At 41.8% G+C, this 24388-nt stretch overlaps 1 protein-coding gene across 5 annotated transcripts in view; it reads left to right on the top strand.

Moving 5' to 3' along the window:
- Nucleotides 1-24388, top strand: part of LOC104150279 (tyrosine-protein kinase transmembrane receptor ROR2) — a 151910-nt gene that overhangs the window by 111624 nt on the left and 15898 nt on the right. For all 5 annotated transcript variants that reach the window (XM_068928297.1, XM_068928301.1, XM_068928300.1 and 2 more), the window contains exons 3-4: nucleotides 2558-2845; nucleotides 3952-3982. In XM_068928297.1, the coding sequence (XP_068784398.1) occupies nucleotides 2558-2845; nucleotides 3952-3982 (319 nt within the window). The remainder of the gene's footprint in view (nucleotides 1-2557; nucleotides 2846-3951; nucleotides 3983-24388) is intronic.

Raw genomic sequence — 24388 nt, 5'->3', positions numbered from 1 at the left:
ATTCTGACCTGCAGGAAATGGATTCAGTTACACTGACTCCAAGGGAAGTGCATCTAATCACACTGGGTCTGAATTTGGCCATAAACCTTTGGCATTGCTTTCTGCGATAAGAGTTTCATTCTAGTTATTAACAGGATCTGATTCATGAATTCATCTGAAATATTTTGGTTTGCTTCAAAGCTGTGGACCAAATTACTTCCTACAGTAACTCTAGTTTAATTGGAATAACACCGAGGCTTAACATGGGGTTTGATCTTGAATTAATGACATTACTTGGTCCTGATAAGTAAATTTAATAGCTATTTTCAGCTATCTTCCTCTTCTCTTCCTGGCCCTACTCCATGCCTCGACTGCGCCATTTGGGAATAAACTACAGATCATGAAAAAGTGGGCGTTTCTTTCTTTCTTTTTTTTTTTTCCTTAAATAACGAGTTATGGGTGAAATAGTTAAGGAAATTCCTTTTCCACTTTGCGGTAGGACAGGTCATGCTTTCTAATAGAAATGCTGATGTATGTAAATTATTAGCTTAAATAAATAAGCTTTAGTAAATTATTTCTGTTCCATGTAACAACAAGGTAATTTGCTGATTTTGTGTTACCTACAAGAATGTCATCTTACCAATTCTAATTCTGCGGCTGTAAAAGGTGACTGTAAACCACAACAACTAAGCATGTCATTTCAGAAGACATTGGGGTACTCTTTCTCCGTTTTTTTCTTTTACCCGGAGTTGAAGGTCTCTGACAAATAAATGTCTTTTGTGTTCTGTCAAAAGGTTTTAAATTCCACTAAAGATGTGTAGGATAACAGCAGGGAAAACTGAGGTGAAGTTACATGCAAACTAATTTCTTTTATGAGAAAAGAGGACAACAAAATATTCTCCCTGTAAATTTGCAATGTCATATGGCTATTTTATAAGTATTTTGTTTTTACTTCATTTTCTGTGTGCATACTAAATTTACCCTTGCCTGCAGTATATTTCCCTGTTGTCCATCAAAGCAGGATTTCTTTTGAAAGGCCACTTGTAGACAACAGGGTAGTGCCCAGCAAGACCCAAATTTCCAGCAAAATGGGATTTTCCCAGTTCACTGTATTCTCATGTTTCTTCTACTACTTGCTCTGCCGTGCTGTACCTAGCCGTTACAGAGGAATTGATGTTCATGGTCAGGTCAAGCACAGATCAAAGCCGAGCATCAATTTTCTCCAAGTATTTCAGCAATTAGACTGAGAAAGTTGACCATTACATTTCTGGTGCTGGACTCTAGCATAATAAAATGCTGTTTCCTAGTTAAACAACTGCCAAATAGTCTACCTGATGGGAAGTGGCACGTGTGGGCGTGCATCAAAGCCTTACCACTTGTAATGTTTTGGTAGCGTTTTGCATTTTTGGATCCAGCTGACATAAAAATGCAGAGTAATGTAAACTATGCTTAACGCTCTGTGCCTAGTTAGTGTACATTCATCCAAGCAAACCTATGAGCATGACAGCTGGATGCTATTCTTAATTGTTTTGACTATCTCGTTATTATTTCAATAGGACTGTATGTTTTCAAGCTTTTGACGTTGGATGAGAGTCAGTTGCAAGGCTTCTAACACCAAATTAAATTTTAAAACAGCAACTGATAAAAAAAATTTTGCTTGCTGAGTTTTTGACGGTGTTCTTCCATTTATAATTCCTTTTTAACCACTTGAGATCACCAATACAGCATGCATGTTTTTTGACAAGCCTTTAGCTTTCTACAGCTCACAAATTAGTAGCTTTTGGCTCCCATGTGTAAAACTAAAACCCGTGAAACCTGATTACTCAATATCCATACAGTCCTTTCTTTGTCCAATTTAGCATTGTCTTGGCACTTGCTGTAAAATATGGCAGGCTATAATTGATTGAAAGTACCATCTGTATCCCAAGTTACTTATGCAATTAAGACATCCTTTCTGTCAATTTGTATATGAACTTTAAAATTGACTTGCAGGACAAACCTGTCCAAATCAGGGTCATTTTAAGGTTCTCTCATCAGATGAATATCTGGCAAGGCAAATCAATAGTATTTAAAAGCACCTTTTGCAATTTTTGTAATTTGTAGGACAAGCACGTGCCTGTGCAGGAAGATTAAGTGGTAAAATTGTAATGATATCCTACTCTACTTGCAACTAGGATTACTCTTTGTACAGAACAAGAGTGAGTTTTTCTATGATGGCATAAACTGTTTCCCAAAATACTTACAAACTGGCTGGAAGAAGTCACTGTTACTCAGGAACAGGTGCCCGTGAAGGCAGGTAGAATTGTAAAGGTATTAATTCATACTTTATATTATTATACTGCATGATGTGTGTACGTACCTGACTGCAGGTAAGCCTGATGTCAATCATGAAAGACAAATTGGAGTGCGATGCTATTCTAGAGCTAGGAGAACAAATTGTATTTCTTCGCAGTGTATGTTTGAAAGAAAACTCAAAGGGTTTCCGAAACCAAGATCCGCTCATAAAAATGTGCCTTTGGGCAGTGCCTTATCACAGCCCAGCTGAAGTTTAATCTTTTCTGACCTTTTACCCTTTCAGGTTACTTCCTGACCTTTTTGGAGCCGGTAAACAACATCACCGTGGTCCAGGGGCAAACAGCAATCCTCCATTGCAAGGTAGCAGGAAATCCCCTTCCAAACGTCAGATGGCTGAAAAACGATGCCCCGCTGGTTCAGGAGCCGAGACGGATCATCATAAGAAAAACAGATTACGGTTCGCGTTTGCGAATCCAGGATCTCGACACCACCGACACGGGGTACTATCAGTGTGTGGCTTCCAACGGGATGAAGACCATAACGGCAACAGGGGTCCTGTTTGTAAGGCTCGGTGAGTTCATGGCTTTTATAATTACTCCGATTGCTTTATAGACTGGGTGTTAGCTTTCACAAGGGCACAATGAGAAATGAATTTGGCGTTTTTTGGAAAAAAAAAAAAATTCTCAGCGTGAAAGGAAGGGAATAAAGCCACTGCCAGGGGCCTCTCCCCCAGCACGCGGCTTCTCGGTTGAACTTGATACCCATTTACTGGTAATAAAAGAAAGTAAATACAGATGGAATGGTCTGTAAATACATAGCTCAGAAAAAAATTATGAAGAAGTGCCAGCACAAAATACACCAAGGTAACGTTTCATTGCTGGGGGTTTTCATTCTGCTGCTGACCTCGGCCTGGAAAAAACTGAACAGGAGGCGAACGGGGAGCAGTTTTCTGGGTGGCGTCCCCGTGAAACCTTGGACGTCCGTGCTGCCGGGGGAAGCCTGCCTTCCTATTCTGCCATTCGATAGCTGAAGATGCACCGCACCGTTCAAGAAGTACCGATACCGCGTTTTGGAGGCTCGGGCATTCAGGCCGGGAGCCAGGCTTTTGTTCGTTTGGTTTGTAAGTGTTTCTGAAGTGGTGGGGAAAACAAGCGAGAAACGCTTTCCAAAAACTCCTTTTAATTTTATGATTAATACTAGTCAACTCCCCAGTTTAGTTTGTGGTGATTCATTAAATGCGAGGCACCGTATCTGGTTCCTGTTACGACAAAGGCTAAGGGCATGCCCTTGCCATATCATAAACTCTGATAGTAAAGCTCAGGTGGATTTAATAGGGCTTGGTGCGAGGTGAGCGATGTGTTGAGACATCATGTTGTCAGGATAACACACTGTCTTTTTAAAAGCCTATTTTTTATAGCAGGAGACGTTTTCTGACAAAAATTAAGTCCATTCAAATTGCTGACTGAAGGGACAGAAGATGCATGTGATTTTTATTTGTGGCTTCAAAAATAGCAATATGTAATTATGTGCAGGAAGCCAGAGGCTTTTGTTTGCATCTTGAGGCAACCCTTCCTTAAAGAGACACCGTTTGCCTCCGGTCGCTCTTGGCTTTTTTTTTTTATGCTGCCGTCCTTGAGTCAGACCTGTCAACAACGCTTATTTGTTTTATGTTTACAGGTCCAACAAACAGCCCGAATCACAACCTGCAGTAAGTACTTTTTGGAGATTACTTAATGAACTCTGACCAATTTTGTTCCGTAGGAATTTCATTTGTAAACACAGTAAACACTGCCTGCAACCACCGCGTGTTTGCTAAAAATATTTAATTTGATTGGAAAACTCTCCGAATGGCCGAAGCCGTCTCAGACAAGGGTAGCATTGTGTTACAGTGGGTTTTGGTTTGATCGAAATTTCTTGAGCAACTTCTGCTTGCATATTTCATATTTTAGAGAAGCAAAATACCACAAAGTCATCATGTTTGAACAGTCATCGTTTACAGGGCAAGTAGGAGCTGGACGAGTGGTTGAAAATGAATGGTCAAATGCTTCGGCTGCTGCGGTTGAAAATTCACCCATGTCATATTATTGTAACTGGAAGGTCAGATAAAATGAGACTAGGATCCTGGTTTCGAGTGATCAGGTAACCTATATTTGTTAGTGTAATTTTGGCTGTTTTAGCGGCCACTTGGTGATTTTTGCTAGTTGCCTGGGCTCACGCACTGATCCGGTTATGAAGATGAAAATAGATCGGTTCTGTTTCATCATCGTTGCTTTACGTGTCAGTATTGATTGAATTCCCGTATCTTGTATAATTTCTTGAGATGGATTCTGCAGTGGCTCAATTAACAGAATGAGGAATGCTGTCTGGGACCTCGTCTGTGTTAACTGTTTAAAATCAGCGTTGGTGATGGAGGAATTAAAAATGAGAGAAAAAGCAAGTTTGTAAAGGCACAGGGATGTTTTTCAGAAATAGCCTATTGATCAGTGTTTGTGACCACTGAACTCCCAGTGGCTTGAATGGGAACAGAATTAGGCCAGCGAGGAATATTCTTAAAAGGCCTACTCAGAAAATTTCACCTGCTTTGAAACCTTAAGCGCTTTAAGTAACTGCAGTGAGGTGGGTGACTGGTGTTCACTAATCAGTCCATCTTATCTGTACTCCACGTATTAGTCTTACGTATATAAAAATAATATCACGTGGTGTACGTTCCTATATTTTTATATGCACAGAACATGTCAATGAATTTAAAGGGTTTCGACATCGTCAGGCTTTCATAGGTTTCCATATTTTTCTTAAGATCGATTGCTAACTATTGAGGATTAAAAACAGTTGTTGGTGTGACAGATTACAGAAAAAGTAATCATTTTTGTAACCACTGAAATCCTACTTAAGGTCTTACAGCACTTCACTTTGGAAAACTGTTACGCACCTGCTCTGCAAAAACAGTTAGCTATCAGGAAGCTATCTGATCTTTTACAAGGTCAGAAAGTGGGGACTGGTACAAGAGGCAGGAAACTAAAATATGCACGGTGAAGCACTTGACAGCAATTCAAAGCGCACAGCCTTCGAATGCAGTTGAAGAGTAGTGAGCTGTGAGCACAAGGGGAGGAGCTGGCAAATCTAGTCCCAGTTTTTACATTGATTCACTCCATGCTGTTAAGCAAAGAAGTCACCATCTTTCTATTGGTTTCCCTCATATTTGATATTTCCCAACCTTTTCTGCTGCCCCGAGGATGACTTTATTAATATATATGAATATCGATGTAAGCAAAAAAAGAAAAATGCAAATTGATAAAATGAAAAAAAAAAAAAAGGTATTTACTTAATTTCTTTATTACATACACATAAAAAAGGGAAGTGAATTAAAGTTTCAGAGCTGTCTTCTGACTTTTCCTAGCTTTTGACTGCTTGACAAAGCAACCTTTAGTGGTTTTGAAAGACAGGTTTAAAAAAAAAAAAAGAAAGAAAGAAGTGCAAAAAACCCAATCAAATTCCTATGTGGAAAAAATACTGGACGTGTCTTTTGGGCCCGAAGCTAATTTGGGATCATTACACCTCTAAAACTGTGCTGTACCAATTTTATCAGCGGTGTAACTGGAAGCAGCGGAAAGCTGTGTCATAATCTTTTTGGAACTGCTATTAAAAGGTGAAGCGGAGAATATCCTCGCTAGGAGAGACTGAAAGGAAAGCTGAAACTTGAGGAAAACAGGTTCAGCTCTGCGTTCTAGGGAGGAGTCTTCAGGGGTTTAACATATCAAGTTTTCGAGGGTTTCTGCCTCATTTTATCCCTGCTCGTGTTTCGATTTTCTTGTTTCTTCCTACTTATCCAGGCTTTGTCTGCCTTTCCCAAATTCCTATCCTTCCTTCTGATACTCTTTGTTTCATTTTTACTCTTTTCATGCCTCACAGTTGTTCCCATCTTCCTCTGCTCCTCCCACCTAATCTTTTATCTAAAATGCCGTGATTTAGTTGCGCTGGTTTGGTTTGGTTTAAGGACCTGATTAGGGTTTTTTACTGAATATTTTGTGTTAAATAGTGCAGGTTGAATTGTAAGCTAGGGAAGAGGAAAGGGGGAAAAGTGGGCCGAAATTGTTAACGGCTAGCAAGAGCGGAGAGCCCAAGGAGCGGGTGGGAACAAAGGGCTCTTTCTCTCTGCCGCCCGCCCGGCACAGCCGCGCGTTGAACCACCCGGGTGCCGTTTCTCTTGGCATTAATGCTTCCCGAAAGATATGCTTCGGTGGAAGCACTGAAACCTAAAACCATTGTATCTTAGCTTTAAACTACGCCTAATGAATTATTAAGGGATAAGAAACCTTTGCCTATGTAGATACCATCTCGCAAGGCATTTTTATGTGAGCCATGTGCTCTGCTGTGGGTTTCTAGAAATCATATAACAATTAAGGATTGCCATAGATCAAATGCCACGTTATGCAGTCAGACTTGCCAGTGCACAAAAAGGCCCTGACTTTCAGATAATGAAGTTGAGACATTTCCATGCAAATGTTAAGATAGAAATTTAAAACCAAATACCGGGTTTTAAACTGGGGTGCGCTAGGTGGAGGATGTCTTTATGTCCTGTTCTTACAAGATGATTTTATTCTAAAAGACGAGGTAGGTGTCCCCTACTCTAGCTCATTTTTCTCTTGAATTTTACTGTAAGATCGGATCTCACCCCTTGTGCAGCTTCCTGACTTGAAGCTGTGGCTGGCGTTCTCATTAAGGCTCTGTCCCTGTAATGGGGCCACCTTGAAGAGGACTTGAGGTGGAAGATATCTAAATGTTTGCTGGCCCCAGGGCTTCTGGAAAATCTGATGAGGCTTTAGGAGAAGTGAGGCGGGCACAGCAAAGACAAAAGAAGTAGTTATAACTTAAGCCCTTGCAAAGCGCAGCTGAAGAGAAGCTGCTCTGTTACAGTGCTGTCCATTTTCCCTGATGGACCTTTCTGCCATCTTCTCAGGGCGGATGCTGGGAGGTGAACATCTTCCTCCAGAGCCCTGAGGAGGGGAACCCGGCTGTCTGAGAAACTGTGTGAATGAACTATGAGAAATCCCTGTCTTATCAAACCCTGACTCGTACCTGTTCTGAGCTGAGTCGCTAATGCCTATATGCTGAATCCTTAGCAGGAGAAACAGGTGGGAAGAAACACTCTAGTCATGGCAGAAGTCACTGCTGCTGTAGGTAGGGATTTCTGCTGTACCAGCCATCCAGCACCAATCTGCATTCTCCCATCCCTTGGTTCATTCAGGTAGTTTGGGGCAACAGCAACAATTTAAAAATTCAGTCCATTGAATAAAAGTGTTGAAGGAAAAACAGTTCTTTCAAACAAAGTAGACTGTCTTTAAAACTATAGTAGCACCTCAGAGTTAAAATGCTGGTGAGGAACCTGTAGGCTGGGGTAGGCAATGTAGTCCCTACGGGCCTGTATTGCCCCTCACTCCCATCACATAGCCAAAGTGCACCTCTCCTTTGAGCCCAGTGGGGGCCTTCCACATGACATGACAGGTGCTCCTACAGCCGTATGATGGGGACAAGTATGTTTTCGTGTGACAAATGTCCATGTAATTATAAGATGGGAAAGAGGCAACAGGGCCCTTGGGAAGAGGAAGCAAGAGGAAGTGAGTCATCTGAGCGCTTCACCCCAAAGCCACCTCTCCGCTCATGTCTGAGGGGCTTCCAGGGAAAAGGCAGTAACTGTGAGGGAACTTTAAAATGTTTTTGTAAGCTGGATCTGGCTGGCAAGGTGAAGGTACCCAACATTGTGTTAAAAAGGAAGAATACTTTCCTTGCCTTCAGCCAGCAGCACAGCTCTTACCTTCTCCCTCTCCTGGGGTGGTATAAATTCTCACCTGTATTTTCAATCCAGTTCAGCCACTGATAATAACGTTTTCAGTGTTGTACAAGTTTTTCTTGAAATTCACGTAAACAAATATTTTATACGAAATACAGCAAAGTTATACCAATTCAGAAGTTCCTTTTTTCTATTCAGACCCATAAGGAGCAGGTGTTCAAAGGTGGCGCTCCTGCAGAACGACATGCACGCCTTTTGTTTCATCAAGCTGTACTCTCGGCTGAGATGAGCATATCTGAAGTGGATATATTTTTTTTCTAAGATATTTATGGTAACATTTTGAAGTTATAGAATAAATGCATACTTTGTATTCTGGTTTCCGACTTTATTCAAGGAAGTAGTAGTATTTTGTGATTAAAGTGCTGGACTGTGATTTTAGAGATCCGGATTCAATTTCTGGCTATGCCCCTGTCTCCATGTGTGATCGTGGCAAGCTGTTCAACCTTTGTGTCTCTGTTTTTTTTTTTTACATAAAATGGAGATGGCCAGTCTTAGGAATCGCTTTGCCTTCCATTATCGTGGGACCAGATCGTTTCAAAATGTTTAACGTACCTTCTCTCTCTGTAAAGCAGGGAATATTCTTCCTGTTTTATGAATGAGGAACTGAGGCACAGGTTATCCAAGGCTGGATCCTACATTAAGCAGGATGTGTTTGCCTTGACAGATTTCCTGGCTCCCTGACAATCCAATTTGGGATCTGGCTGGAACATGCTGCAATTCCCTTCTAGCCTGTGTGCCTCGGTTTTGTGAACTTCCCTCCTCCCCTTTTTCTTTTCCCCCAGCAAGGCATGAGGATGGAGGGCGGCTGGATTTGAGCCCGGTGTGGGACTGGGGCTCCTATCAAAACACAGATATCCAAAATCTCAGAGCTGCTTCTGGGCCCATCACTTTTAATGTCCTTTGACAAGTCGTTCAGGCTGAGACGGGGAATTTGGAGAGGAAGGAGGGAACCGAAACCAAGGCTTCCATGCTGCTGCACTGAACCAGCCACAGCACCTCATTTTTCATACTCCTTTTCTACCTTACCTATTTTGAGTACAGTGATTGTTTTTTACTGTGGCTGTGTATCACCCAGCCTAGTAGGGCTGATGCATGTACTGTCTGACAAATAATATATATTATTGAAAATTTTGTCTGTCCAGAACCACCAGAGCACACTCAGGAGAAGCTGAGACCTATGTCTTATTATGGAAACCAACAGAGAAGATTTTCCCTAACTTCCTTTTGTGGGAATAATTTAATTTTGCTCAGGAAAACCTAGAATATGTGTAGTTTAAGGTAGAATTAAAGAGCAGGGGAAGTACTGATTTGGGTTGCTTTGCACAGTGCTAGATTGTGGCCTCTTCCCACATTACCCTATTTCTTAACGTTGATCTTCCACTTAAATCTTGTCTAGTCTTTAATGAATAAATGATAAAGGATCTAGCAAACTTTATGTTATTTAATGTTAGAAAATTAAGCGTAGGCTTTAAAAAGTGACTAATTTAAGTTCCAGGTGTATATTTCAACGAACATGCTTAGCATCTTGGAGTAGGTGCAAGTGTGTGTATTCCTGCAGCTTGTTACCTGGCAATGCTGTTGCAAGTGGTAGTCTTTTTCTTTCTTTTACAGGAATGAGAGAACAAAGGAAGGAAACCAGTGGGGAATATTGGGAAAAGGTTGTTGTAGTCTGTCATGCTCCCTAATCCATATTGTCCAGACATCCAAAAAACAAAGGGGTGCTAAACATGCGTGTAAAAGATGATTAAAAATAGACCTCCAGGAAGGCTTTACCTTCTCTGTGCTACTCTGTAAGTCAAATGCCCCAGCTTCTTAAGGTGTAATACAGCTGCTTTACACTGCGTTACCTGGCTCCAAAGCCAAGAAACCAGCCTTATGGGACTCCTACTGCTGCGACAAGGTTTCCAAACAGCATAGGCCATCAGTTACACTTCTGTATAATATTACTGTTAAGTTAATATAGGGTTAAATGTGAGGCAGTACCTTCCCACTTGCGATAAGCAGTGCCACCAAGGTACTATTTAATGGACTGGGTAGTGTCTAATGAATATTCGTAGGGCTTGCAGCTTTGCCTTTTTATATGTGGCTACAGCAGGCAGCGCACCAAAGCACAAGACTGTTTTTCTCTCCTGGAAGTTCTGCTTTCCAAAATTTAGAAATTTAGCTTGTGGATGGATATTAAAGAAAGTTGATGGTTTCTGTCAGGGAGGACCTAGGCGCAGCTCCTGGAAGAGCCTCCTGCCTCCTTTGCAGAGCAGTGCCTTGGTTTTTCAAAGCCGGCAGGCTATCGGATCGGTCAAGGCGTAAGGTGTAACTCTGAGATGTGCCACGTAGGGCCGAGAGCCAAACGCGGCTCTGACTTTGTGAAAAAGTGACCCCACCATGCTCTCCTCCAGTGAACACAAGCTAGCTGATCAGCAGCAGGTGCTTCTGTTTGGGCAGCTCAGGGAAACAATTTGTATTAATCCACCAGGGAAGCTACAAGCAAAATGGGGCATTTGTTGTTCCTTTTAAGGATATATGTAAATTGATATTCAGAATAGTAATGGCCCTTGGGCTTTTGGCAAGTAGCTAGTGCAGCTGTTGGACATCCCTGATGTAGCAGCGATCTTTAGTTTGTTTTCATTTTACTTCCTCCCTCTCTCCCTCCCCCTCCTTTCTTCGTTCAGTAGCTGAAACGGCTTTCAAAGTGTTTATTGTATGTCCTACAAAAGGACAGTTATATGTCCCTGTGACTTCCTGTCATCATTTGATGCCACATTGAGTTTAATTAGAGTGCCTTAGGATGCTGAATAGCCGTTAAGTACATGCAACGAAAGGGTGAATATTTAGTTAGGCACAAAGGTAAAGGAGCGCCACCCTAGTGAAAACCGGGTAATTCGAAAAAATGAGTTAGTGTTGTAAAACTGTGTCACAAATCTTCCTTTCAATTTTTATGGCTTTATGGTTAATTTTTCCTTACTTTGGTATGACTCTTCTCCGCTTCAGCTTGAAAGAATCGCAGAAAATATAAAGGCAGCTAATTTACTGTGCCTGAGAAAAGGTGAAACAAATTGTACAAACTTTAAATTTAAATATTTCCCTTCAAAACTAAATAGCATGAAGAGTGATAGAAGGTAGGATGTAAAAAAAGGTGAAAGAGAAAAGTAAAAAAGGTAGTAAGGAAATCTGTTCTTTTAAATTGATACTGCTCTTTTAAGGCTAAAATTTGAGGTGTTTGAGGTAATATAGCTCTAAAAATAAAGTAGCAAGAAGCACGTCCCATCAGCAAACTCCCTCACGTTCTGCAAAAATATCGTTCACAAGTCATTTTGTTAAACCTGAGAATAATGTGAAAGAGGCAAAGGGTTAATTCACACGGGAGCCCTAATTTTATTATGGAAATATTTGGTGTACAGCACAAGTTTTGGGTTTACACCTACGCGCACAGGCGCGTGCCCACCTTGCACGCACCCCCCACACGCACGCACACACTGCTTCTCAGAAGATTTTCCAAAAATTCAGTTCGCAAGCCGGAAAGAATTCTTCCCCCCATACTTTCCTTCAAGTCGGAAAATCAGTCCCGCTTTAGTGCGGTGGGACGCGGAAGTCTCGACAGGGTGGCCCGCATACAGTCCTGGTATTTTCATCTGACTCAGTCCTGCAGAATGAGCTTTAAGCTCCAGTTTTTAGCCCACCTACTGCCAATAAAGTCGTTTAGGGTTGTAAAACAGTGAGCAGAGGACTAAAAGAAACACACATGATGTTACTTCCACAAGCATCCCAAAAAATAAGTGAGGCTGTCTCAGCGGTGAGCAGCATAAGAAAATACTGTTTCTCGTAGGAACAAATCCTGTATTCTTTCAACAAGAGCAGCACAGGCATCTTTCTATTTTCTCCTGTAACAGATTGCAGTTTATTACATTACCTAAATACATATTCGTAACTGTCGGATCTGCTGAGTCTGAGTCGCTCAGGAATCTGAAATTGAGGTCAAAAGCGTTCCTGGGCGTATTCTGCCTTAGTGAAGTTCAGGTACCGGAGCTGCTTTATGACTCTGAGGTTCGGAAGGGGTGTGATAAGTCCCCTTTTACTGTTGGTATCTGCAAGGTAGCGTGTTCATTACGTGTTTGCTAAATTTACGTGGCAAAGACAGTCTCAGCGGGTTATGAAGTTTTACTGCGTTTTTTTTTTTTTTCTTTCACCGTTGGTTTGAGGAGAGAGAGAAGCAAAAGCTTATTATAGACTCAATAGTTTCACGCCTGGGGCACTCCAGCAAGATTGTGCAATGGGTGATCTCTGTACATTTTAATCCACCCTTGCCCTGGGAGAGATATCGGTGTACACAGCATCCTGGTTTTCAAGCATTAGGAACTAAATGCTGACATGCTAAACCTAGGAGCAGCATTCGATTTCTTAATTGCGCTTCCTAAGTATTTGTTTAGATTAATGAAGAGGTTATTAACTTTAAGCGTGATTAGATTAATTTATGGAGTTGCCATGCTGGTACAATTGCTACTTAGTACCTATCAAGCTAATAATATTTGTGTAGCATCGCGTGTGTGTCAACTGAAAGTAAATTATAGCTGTGATTTTCAGTGATGTGAGCTATTTTGCTTTGCCTGAGATACAATGGCATATCCATTATTATATTGTAGGAATGTTTAGAGGAAAAAAAGGGAACATAAATTTGGCACTAATAATAATGTGGCAAATATGTGGCACTAATAGTAGTGTGGCAATAATGAAGAACTAATTAATTCTGCAAAGGAAGAAGGAAAAAGAAGAGCCTTTAGAAAAAAGATGTGTTAAACACTCAATAAGGGGCTTTCAAGTCAAAAGGAAGGGAAGTAAGGGGAAGTAATCGTTTGGGATTACGTGAGCATTGGATGAGTGCAGAGGACCACCAGCAGTCTGGGGTGCCTTGGGGCGCTGTGCCACAAACCCCAGCAAAGGAGCCCTGGCCCCTGCTCGGCCGTTGCAGCCACACATTGCCTGTTTCTACCCAGAGGGTAAGCAGTGGCTGGCAGTAGCAGAGTATGTTTTTATTTCTACTTCTTGAGAACTCCGGAGGCTTTGATTGAAACAGGCATAGAATTTCCTGTGCAGGAAAAAACCTAATCTGCCTAATTTGGAAAAAAATAACAATCCAATTTGGTGTGACACCCTTACTTTGTGAGGGCTGGATTCCTCTGTTGCACCACCCAAACCTTGTCACTGGAGCCACCCAGCATGCGGAGAGCCCTAATAACAGGCTACTGCCTCCGGTAGAGACCAGCCCTACAGAGGAGATGCACATCTGCTCGTTTGCTGTCAGAAAGGAGCAGTGAGACCTAGAAAGATTATGTCTTGGTCCAGGTTCTGGGGGACCTCTGAGTGTAACCTCTTCTGTGCTTTGCCATCTGGCCTGGTCCTCCTGTTTGCAAGACCCCGTTCCCCCCAGGCGCTCAGCCTCCTCCCAGCACCACGTTTAACCTTAGGTGCTAGCCCTGATGTGGGTGCTAAACAGTGTTATTTTCCCCAACGTATCTGCAAAGCTTGCTGTACATTGGATCTTTGGAGAACATATCAGCTACGTTGTCATGGGCCTGAACTGACCATATGAGGACGGAAATGGCTTAAAGGTTGGACAACTCTGGATAGTATATCATGGCACCAGCAAAAATCACCTCCCAACAAGTCTTGGATGTCTACTCAATAGCAAGGGCACGCTGCAGCATCACACCCAAGTGGCTGCTGGTGTTCGTAGTGGTGGATTTGCTTTACTTTGTGGTATTTTTAGGGTTTTTCTTTTCTTCTTAAAGAGCGAGGTGGTAATTTTGTCTGGCCTCGTTTTTTGAAATGTCTGAATCATTTTTTTGAATTTAAAAATAAGTTAGCTTAGGACTGTAGAAAATTTCAGCTCAAATAAATTCTACAAAGTTAACAGCAACTGTGACGAAGCCTCTAATGTTAGGAAGTAATCAGAAGCCGTAACTCTGCAACATTGATATGTATTCAGGAATTCATACTATATGCATATTAAATAGCAGAGGAGGTAGCAAGTTGCTGGGATACTTCATATTGTTGCTTAGATGTTTTAAGGTCATTTACCCTGGGATTTTCTGATAAGTGGAATATGCTAAATTTTTCTTAAGACTGGAAAAATTTCTGTGAAGCCAACATTTTAAGATTTTATGACTGTAAATAGTTTATGGTTTTGATAAAAATGTTCTGGGAAGGACTTTGAAGATGAGCACTTCCATGTACATATAACTATAGAAGCTTGAACTTCGCTGATGCTATGATAAATTTTGGCTGTGTTACAAAGAGCCCTATGCTAGCAGACATAATCTCTGAAATAGCAAAGCCACCTTTTTTAGTTTTTATATTAAAAAAAAAGGAAGAAAAAATCATACTGACATGGTTTCTGTCATTTTTGCATTTACTCAAATACTTTCAGAGGGGAACACCTTTTTAGTGCTACAGTCAGTTATAACATTTTAAATTACGAAACAATTTTAAATACGGCTCTTAAGCATTTTGTGCAAAAATGTTTGAACCCTCTAGCCTCTGATAAAGAGCTAGAAAGCACTTCACAGAAAACTGCTTTATTTTCCATCATTCAAGAAAAACTCGGAAGTGGAGAAACATGGGGTACTTCCATAGGATTTGTTTTGTTTTGCTTTGATATTCCTGTCTTCCTAGTAACCTCGTTCTTGTTGAATTTGAAAAACTGGCTATGTCTGACCATGCCTTCTTTTCCCTTTGATCCATCTACCTCCTACCTGACAAAGAATTTTGCTTTCTTCCCGCAGTGGGAGAAATAGAGAGCTGCTTATCAGCCGTTCCCTAGAAGGCTTATTGGGCTGCTGTTCTTCCTTAGAGGTGCCAGAGGGAGGGGATTTATTAGAGAATCCTAACACATGGAGAGGGAAAATTTGCTGTAGCCTTAAAAAAAAAAAAGAATAAAAGCAAGGGGGAAGGCGGGTGAAGGTGAGGAGGAGGACTCATACTACTACCACTGGTGAGCCAGAGGCTGGAGCGTGACAAGGTCAGCCCTGCACTTCCGTATGCTGAAATTAGCTCTCTGATATTTAGTTATTCGGTGACCCCGATTGTGACAAGGATGTGTCTGTGAAAAATAGCTAATATTTAACAAAGCTGGCTCACAAGCTTCCTTGAGCCTGCTCATCGGATTTCAAGATTTCATCCCAGCATGTTTGCACCAGTGCAACAGAGGGAGAAGTTAGAGAAATGCCATTTCAGTAAATCAGAAGAGATAGTTTGCAGACAGAAGTAACATTCGATCGTCTGTTTGAAGTTACGTGTGGTAGCCAGAGGAATTTGTAAGAGGAATGGCTGGTAATTCCTCCAGAGATTATTGCTCTGTTCCTTGCAGAAATGTAGGAAGTAAATGCCCTAGTTCAGTTGTGCTGCTTTCATCTTCACGTTGCATAATCTCCGTTTCAAACGACAAAATTCCTTGTCTTCTATCTGCTAACACCATCTTCATTGTATATGAATGATGCAGTTAAATGGATATATCCAAAGCCAGACTTTACACTGCTCACTGAGTAACACGATAGGGGCTAAGTGGTAGAAAAGCACTTAGTAACTTATATTTCTGTAGGGCTGCTGCTGTTATTTTACCCAGGTAACTGTAATGAGGGTAATAACTCTGGCACAGGGCTGATGCAGGATGATTCTGTGAAAGAAATGAAGGCAATGCCATTTTCAGTGGATTTTATCCACTTAAAAGGTTGACCGTGGTATGCTCTATCAAGGACGTGGATGGGCAAGGAGTGCCAACACCTGCTTCAGGCCTATTGAGTAGAGCAGTCCGCTTCGTGGTTCACTGCAGGTGTATGCTTGAATTTAAATACCTTTTACATACCTTGCATTACAGGCATCCTCCTTTCATGAAAATGTCTGACTATACGCCCAGAGCATTAGTTGGACAATGTTTTGAAAACAGACTTTGGGATCTGACTTTTGTGTTCAAAAGCCCTGCTGTTATAATCAGCTACGGAAATCAGGCAACAGGCTAAAAATAAGGTTCTTGGTTGCGCGTTGCTGTTTGTCAAACAACTTACTTTTCTCTAGCTTGTCATAAACACCAAGTTGCAGTTGTGTTTTTACTAATGACAACTCAATAAATTGCTTTATCTGTTACCAGGGTTAAAATGATGTCTCAAATACCATGATTAAAATTAAAAAATGCATCATGCCTCCTGCTTTAAGCAGCAAAATAAAGACCAATTGCTATTTACTGTTAATTTTAGACATCAAATATGGAGTTTCGCTTAACAATGTTTTTTTCAGGAAGAAGCAGATAAATACTCAAATGAAATTCAGAAATAAATGCTCTGTTCAGTAAATGTTACTGTAAGTAACTTTTTTAGGGGTTCTCTGAAGTGTTTTTTTTTTAATTTCAAATAAAAAGCAGCAAAACAAATGCTATTTGTTAATGTTTATCCAAATCCTGTGTTAGCTGTAAGGTATTCTTTCTTTTTTGGGACTGCTGTTGCACTCAGTGAGCATCTGGTAGCAGAAGTCATGGGCCATATCCCTAGTGAGTGTAAATTGTCACAGGTCCATTGACTTCAACTGAGCTATGACTATTTATACAAATTCCCCCGCCTGTTAGTTTTTGAGTATTTAAGACTGAACTCCTTTTCTTTTCTGATACTATTTATCACATTCCTTTAGTGAACGGGAAAAGTTTTTACGTCCGTCTTCCGCTTTAGGGAAGCGTCCAAGGCGTTAACTATTTTATCGGCTATCTTCCGACATGCTAGTAGGTTTGATCTTCAGACACTGGTGAAGATGTGCAAACAGATGATTTTATGTGCAGGCGAGGTGGGTCATTTACAGCCGAACCTTTGGTCGGAGAGCGGGAGCAGGCGAAGGAGGAGTTTTGGCGTATTGGTTATGGGCAACTTTGGCAACAAGTGGCATTAGCACAACCCTTCTCGGTGGAGGAAGAGTTTGGGCAATGCTGCTTGGGGAAAATCCCATTCTTTCCCTCCAGCCGTTATTTATACCCCAGTCCTGTTGCCTCAGCAGTCAGTAGTAAAACTCCCGTTGATGTCCTTGGTGCGATGCGACAGAAGGAGCGATTTTATAACCTCTTGCCAGACACCGGCAATGACTACTTCAAAAGGCAATTCTCCTGACAAATTTTAATCCATGGCAAAATGAGAGATGGAGTGAGAAGCACGTTGCTTTATTTGTTATTTTTCCTGAAAGGTACATGTACTAGCCAGACCTCAAAACACCAGTGGAAAAAGGGGGAATTAAATTTTTCCTCTTGCAGATTAGATATGATGTAAGAGAGAATTTCCACATAAGAATTTTTGTATAATAATATTAATACAGATTCATTATGTTTTTGTCGGGAGGCAAATCTGAGAGGAGTGATCGCTGCAGAAGGGTAGTATGTTCCTGTTCTCTCTAGATCCTCCCTGTGACCTGTTTCGGTGGGAGGGAGCAAATACTAAGTGATGTGAACTCGTTTTAGCCATGGAAAAGTGATCCCCTTGTGTGTCGAGTTAGCTCCTCGGCACTGGTGTGATGTATGTTGAGGAGGAGGGGGAACAAATTACCAGGGCGGTCGTGCCAGTTTATATCAGTTCCTGGTTTGAAATGCAGTATAAGCAAAACAGGAATAGATATTTATATTAAAGGTAAGAATTGCTGAACTTTCATTGGTGCTCTCTATAACGTGCTTCCAACATACTAGTGTGATTTGCCTCCCCTGGACCAAACGTAAGCCCTTTATTCTTTTAATTCCACGTACTGCAGTTCATTTAACTTATGTCGTTCTTGTTTATGAAGTAGCCGCATACTGAGTTAAGTAAACTTGGAATCTGAAATATGCTGCCTGTCCTTTCCCCTCTGGTCTGATGACTCTTGATTATAATCTCCCTCTTTACACGGCTTCTGCCATAAAAATTCTCCAGCCAGAACTATCAGCAGCTCTAGGACTTTCCCAGAAGATAAGTGACCTTTTCCCAAATTCCCTATTTCTCCACCCATAGCAAACAGGACAATATAATTTTTTCATCCTTTCCTTAGCCTGTCACTGTCTAACCGTGTTGTTTCGCACACCTTACCTTGCTTTGTCACTCCGCTTGCGGAGAACATGAGAGGAGTCTTAATATCCTCTCTTAGAATTTAACATTGTTTAATTCTAAGCTATTTACTATCTGAGCAAGATGGAAAAAAGGTTGAAACTTCAGCTTTGATATTTATTGTGGGAAAACTTATAGGTGATTTTAGCAGCCCTTGTAAGTTTCTTTATGGGAAAATCCTGTAAGATAACATATTTTCTACTAACTTTTCAGAAACGAACTTATGGGGTAGCCTGTTATATTCTGTAAATTGGCTGAATATCATTTACTTTGGTAGAGTGTAAGTTGACGATACATCCCTGTAAATACCTTTGAGGTTTATTATTTGAATGCATTGAAATAAATTGTCCTCAAATTACAATTTTAAATAACCCTTTTGTTCATTTTCTTATAGGGAGGATTGCTAGGATATTTTCAAATTAGTTTTAAAAAAATGTATTACATCTAACTGTCTAACTTGATCCTTTTTACTGAGTTTTGTCTCAATATTGGGATTCAAACCAGAAAGTGGACTACAATAGTAGGTATTCAGAAAATAGATCAGATTTGGGGTTTTGCCTGAATGTGAAGAACCTATTTTGCACAATTGGATTTTCCTTTTGTATACAGACTAATGAAACACCAGAAGATCTGTCATGTTCCTGAATCCCTAATCTCCATCTCAGGGAGGTACTCAAGTATAGCTTTCAGGGCTTTCTTGAATAGGTGCAAAAAGTGCACTCTTAATTGCTTTTCCTAACTACTGCTTTATTTATCGCGAGTTGTTTAGTCCTCCCAACTCTAGCAGTCCTGCGCCAAGGTGGATTTCTAGTTACCTAATTTTCAATGTTGGCCATTTGGAAGTTATTCGTCATTATTACAAGGAACACTCTGGAACTTCTTAGGTTTTAATCTGAACCTATATCATACTTGTGTTGGCCTCTCTTGTTTAAACGCCAACACTGAATTAACTAAAGAATGAAGAACATGAGTTACTTATTACATTGTAACACAGGCTCTCAATGTGTACCATATGTTAAAAAAAATTCAAATTTTGCTTTACTTAACTAGTTGTTATTCAATTTCTGAACACTCAAAGTGACAAAGTTCCTATTTATCGCTGATGTGCAGTATTGCATCTCTTCTGTCATCAGGAAAATGGTTTTAACTTATGGCGGGTTTCTCGGGTTTTAACTGAAATTTGTGGGATACCATCAGAAATAAGGTATCTTAATAGCAAATAAATATTTGGTACCTTTCCACTTTACTTTCAAAATCCATTTCATGAGCCATCACATCTAAGGGCTAAAGATTTTTAAGTCTTCGTGTGTTTCTGTGCACGTTCTGTATTGAATTTATGGTGTCGTATGTCCCTGTATCTCCTTTCTTAACAACTTTGAAGTGGAAATATTCTCTGTTTTCACATAAAGCTAACAGGTTTGCTCTCACTGCATTTTTAGGGACTGCAAATGTATACTGAAAGCTCTTGTTAAGACTTATTCTTATGTGTTTCGCAATATGATTTCAGTATAGAATAGACTTTCCGCGATTACTGTCTATTTACTGGCAGTTTTTTGTTTCATATGCCCTCCGGACTGTTCAGCTGTGACAGTTGCATACAATAGCTTGTGTTACATAGATACCATATTTTATATTATGCCCAGATATATTCTTTCAGCACTTCGGTTTTTCCATTAAGAAAAGCCTCTTTGTTTCCTAGGTATTTTCTTTTGTAGTCTTTTGTTCAGTGTTCTTTGTGTCACATGTGAAATTAAAGTAATGCTTAGTGCGGGGAGGTGGGGAGCTGTGTTCAGTGTATTTTGCAGGGTATGTGGTACTCCTAGAATTCCCTCTATATGCTTTTAAATGAGGTATTTACTATGTAGTACTGTTATGCTACTTCAGCTATGGTTGATGTTATGTGATTAATGCCTATATGTAAAGAAAATCATTAATTCTGAATAATATTTCTTTCAAGCTGTCTAACCTGGAGCTGCTGCTTTTTGTAGCCTGCTCCCAGGGGCTGGGAGGCATCTGAGCAGAGGCCACCGTGTCCTCTGTTTTATGGGGAGGGAAGGGTCGATCCCCAAGGGGAATTTAGGCTTCTAACCGTCACGTTTAGATGTCTAAACTAAACACTGTGATCGGGTCAAATCCTGGTAATGCCTGATTTCTGTAGGTCTGCTAGCCAAGCACAGCGCTTGTGTCCCGGGGCATGCACAGAGCAGCTTAATGGCACTGTGTGCCCACCTCGGGCTGAGATCCCGCGGCTACTTTCCCGGGTGCCCCAATCGAGTATGACGTTCCAAGACCCTGTAGGCCTAGTGTATCTTGGAGGTGCCACTGATAAAAGTGGTATCAGTGCCTCAGTGTTTTGGTTTTATTACTGTGCCCTCTTACTCTTGCTTCTCTCTAAATCAAAGGTTCTCCTGTTGTAGTTTTATAGGAGAAATGTTAGTTCATAACGTTACTGGTCTTGCAGAAGGTCGGTTACCTTATGGGTCTGGAAACACAGAATCACAGAATGGCCAAGGTTGGAAGGGAGCTCTGGAGATCATCTAGTCCAACCCCCCTGCTCAAGCGGGGTCCTCTAGAACACATTGCAGAGGATCATGTCCAGTCGGGTTTTGAATATCTCCAGCGAAGGAGACTCCACTACCTCTCTGGGCAACCTGTTCCAGGGCTCTGTCCCCCTCACAGGAAAGAAGTTTTTCCTCAGGTTCAGACGGAACTGCCTGTGGTTCAGTTTGTGCCCGTTGCCTCCTGTCCTGTTGCTGGGCACCACGGAGAAGAGACTGGCCTCATCCTCTCGTCACCCCCCCTTCAGATACTGGTACACATTGATGAGATCCCCTCTCAGTCTTCTCTTCTCCAGCCTGAACAGGCCCAGCTCTCACAGCCTTTCTTCACAGGAGAGATGCTCCAGTCCCCTCATCATCTTTGTAGCCCTCCGCTGGACTCTCTCCAGGAGTGCCATGTCTCTCTTGTACTGGGGAGCCCAGAACTGGACACAGGACTCCAGGTGAGGCCTCCCCAGGGCTGAGGAGAGGGGCAGGATCACCTCCCTCGACCTGCTGGCAACACTGCCTCATGCAGCCCAGGATACCATTGGCCTTCTTGGCCACAGGGGCACATTACTGGCTCATGCTCAACTTGTCATCCACCAGGACACCCAAGTCCTTCTCTGCAGAGAAACGTGATGGCCTTCATCCTAAGAAATGGAAGTTGAGGTTTTAAGAATAGGAGGACTGTTTCGTCAGATTCTTTACAATTTTGTGTTGAAATCCAAACTGTGCTCAAGCATCTGACAGGTAGCTGGGAAGAGAGTTTTCTCAGTGGCAGAATATACCTTATCTCCACTCCAGCTGAATGCTGAGAAAATTCGTGTTCCAAGTGTCCCATCTTCGAGACAGTCCTCCAGCAGAGATGGAAGAGGAAACTCAAGACGTAGGATGTTCCTGACTCTGTCTTGTTAAAAAAAAAAAAAATTATATATAAATGGAAGAAAATCACTAATGGGAAAAAGTAATGCCGTCTTGAAACATTCAGCAAGAAACAGTAAAGAGCAAAGGTAAAAAAAGATCTGTGGCAGTTCGCTTGCAAGGCTCCTGCAACTAGGACACATTGAACTCTTCTGGATTCCTCCCATGGAGTCAGATTTCTGCTTCTCCCAGGGTTCCTGAGCAGAGCAGGCTTTCCAGCCCAAGCAGCGGCCATTGAGGAGTCAGTTTTTCTGCCCGTTTTCAGCAGCTGTTAACTCCTGCTCTGATCAGCAGCTGAGTTACTGGCATATAGTTTGGCGCAAGAATCAAAGCTGCCTGTGAGCCCAAGGATTTCTGCTGGAATGGAGAATGACGCCTCTCCTGTTTTATTTTATTGGCTTCGCCCTTGCCTTGCTTTTCACTGCAAACGTGTTGCCCTGCGCTAGGTGTGCATGTTGCAGTAGGGGAAGAGTAGTCAGGAAGGGGACCGTACATGCTGCCATTTCTACAGCTTTACTGAAATCGACTATTTTGCTAAAAAAGACTCATTTTGTCCCCTCCATCACGAGTACTGGCGAAGCTCTGTGCACTAAGGACTTGTGTGACCTGACAGAGGTATGTGCAGAGCAAGAGCCCTGCTTCTCTCGGAGTCTCTGACATCGGATTACTGTTTACTTTTGCTTGCCTCCATGGTAATGGTCATATCCAGTTTAGTTTAATCAGCAGTTGCCTGTAACATACGACAGGGGAAATCTGTATTAACGTATGTGTGTATATATAGTATATAAGCTGTATTGGAAGGTTATGACAGAAATAAATAAACGGAGCTAAGTAAGAGATCACACAGCTTTTGTCACCAAAACTATGTTGTTTGGAGTACTCTTTTTATACTTTTGCATGTATGTGTGTGCGCGCTAGCAGGGGAGCCCTGCGCTGAGAGTTGAAGCCCGAGGTACAGTTACACGTCGATACATTGCGGACTTTGTTCCACAGGATAGGGCTATGAATTTACTCTTGCGAAAGAGGTCACATAGGGGTTTCCTATTCATTCAGGCCCTTATGGGAATTGCTGACTTCCTACTGAGGTGGTCAGGGCTCGTAAAACAGGCACAGACAAAACGCTTTGATATTTTCGTCCCTTCGGGCATGATGCAATTGTTGCAAAATTAGGGGTTTTTGTTACGAGTGTGAAAGAGTTGGCGCTGCGGCGATTAACTGATCCCGAAAGGCTCCACCTTAGCTTCATCCTCCGTCATAGAAAAATTACATATCTTTGTGGGAGCTCATCTTGTTTTGGAGCATATAGACAAAATACTGTTTTATAACTATGGAACGATCACACTGTGATAGGAAACGACGGCCAGATCTGGACAGCAACTGCGTGAGGCACTCCACATGCAGATCACAAATCAGCGTGGTCCGTGTAGCAGCCATGTGATGCATCAGGCCCTTCTGTTAAGTGCTCATCTTTCCCGGAGGAGAGGGAGAATTGCTGCTCGGGTGGTGATGGATGGTGCCAGTATTGGACTGCGCGGTTATAGGACAGTCCTGCCCAGCCTGCCGCTTCCGAAGCGTTTTAATCTACGAAACAGTGGTGACCTTTCCTGGAAGAGATGAGCTTTGTCAGGGAGACCTAACAAAGGAAAAATGAAGGGGGACCCTAAGGCAGGATGAGACACCAGAAGCGATGGGCTGCGCTCAGTGCTGCATGGGTGTTGGGTGAGCTGTTCACTGTGGCTAGCTCTTGTCGCGTGGCAGGTTTTAGTGCTCTTCTGGCCCTGCTGAAGTTTAAGCAGGCTAGTTTTACACATTTCCACCGATAATTTTGTCTTGCTCATATGACAGACTAATGCAGGAAAGGTGGAGATATTTGTAAGAGAAGTGGATAAATGGGTGACCAAAGCAGGTATCAGAATCTGAAGATAATAAATAAGGTACAAAGCACAGGAGAGTATTGAAATAACACCTCCAAAATATGGAGGGGCACTACAGACTTTTGAACTGTCTGCTTAGTTAAGAGAAAGCTGATTAAGCTTTTGAGTATGCTAGTATTGCTCTAGAGTTATGGTTTTCCAGATTACATTATATATATTTTTCAGTCCATCATGCAGTAGCGGATCCTCGCACAGAGGCTGTGATGTGCCGGAGGAAGCACATGACATGCTGGATATTATACCTGAGAGCGCTCTGGCTGGGGGGGGGGGGGGGGGGGGCTTTTCGGTGCTCAGGCAGTTACGATCTACAGACTAGCTCTGTATTATTTACCAAGGCTTTGGGGAGGATATGTTGAACCACTGGGCCTTTAGGCTAGTCCTTTTATCCGAAAATATTTACGCTGAGGTAAGGAGAGCAGAAGTTAGTCCAATAGCTGACCTGAGCAATGCATTCAAATATATGTCGGAAATGGAATTTGGCATTGACTGAACAAGGAGAGGAGGAAAAGAAGTTACACCCTTGATTACTTTTCATTCTGTGTATCTAACTCATGGTTCTGAATTATTCCATATTTTAATTAAATCTTGGCATGTTCTCTTGTGCTGTTCACTCCAGGAAATGAAGAATGGGAGAAAGAGGTGAGAGAAGAGAACCAACTGTTTGCCTAATTGTACTGAATGAGGATAGATGCCAAAAATGCGTGAAGACAAGTAACATGATCTATGTTACTGTCTCAGTCTAACAGCATTTTAATAGATTCATGTGTCAAATCCCAT

Source organism: Struthio camelus, chromosome Z (assembly GCF_040807025.1).
Source record: "Struthio camelus isolate bStrCam1 chromosome Z, bStrCam1.hap1, whole genome shotgun sequence".
In the NCBI taxonomy this organism is placed as follows: Eukaryota; Metazoa; Chordata; class Aves; order Struthioniformes; family Struthionidae; genus Struthio; species Struthio camelus.
The sequence above is the reverse complement of the archived record's forward strand: the minus strand, read 5'-3'. Positions and strand labels throughout refer to the sequence as shown.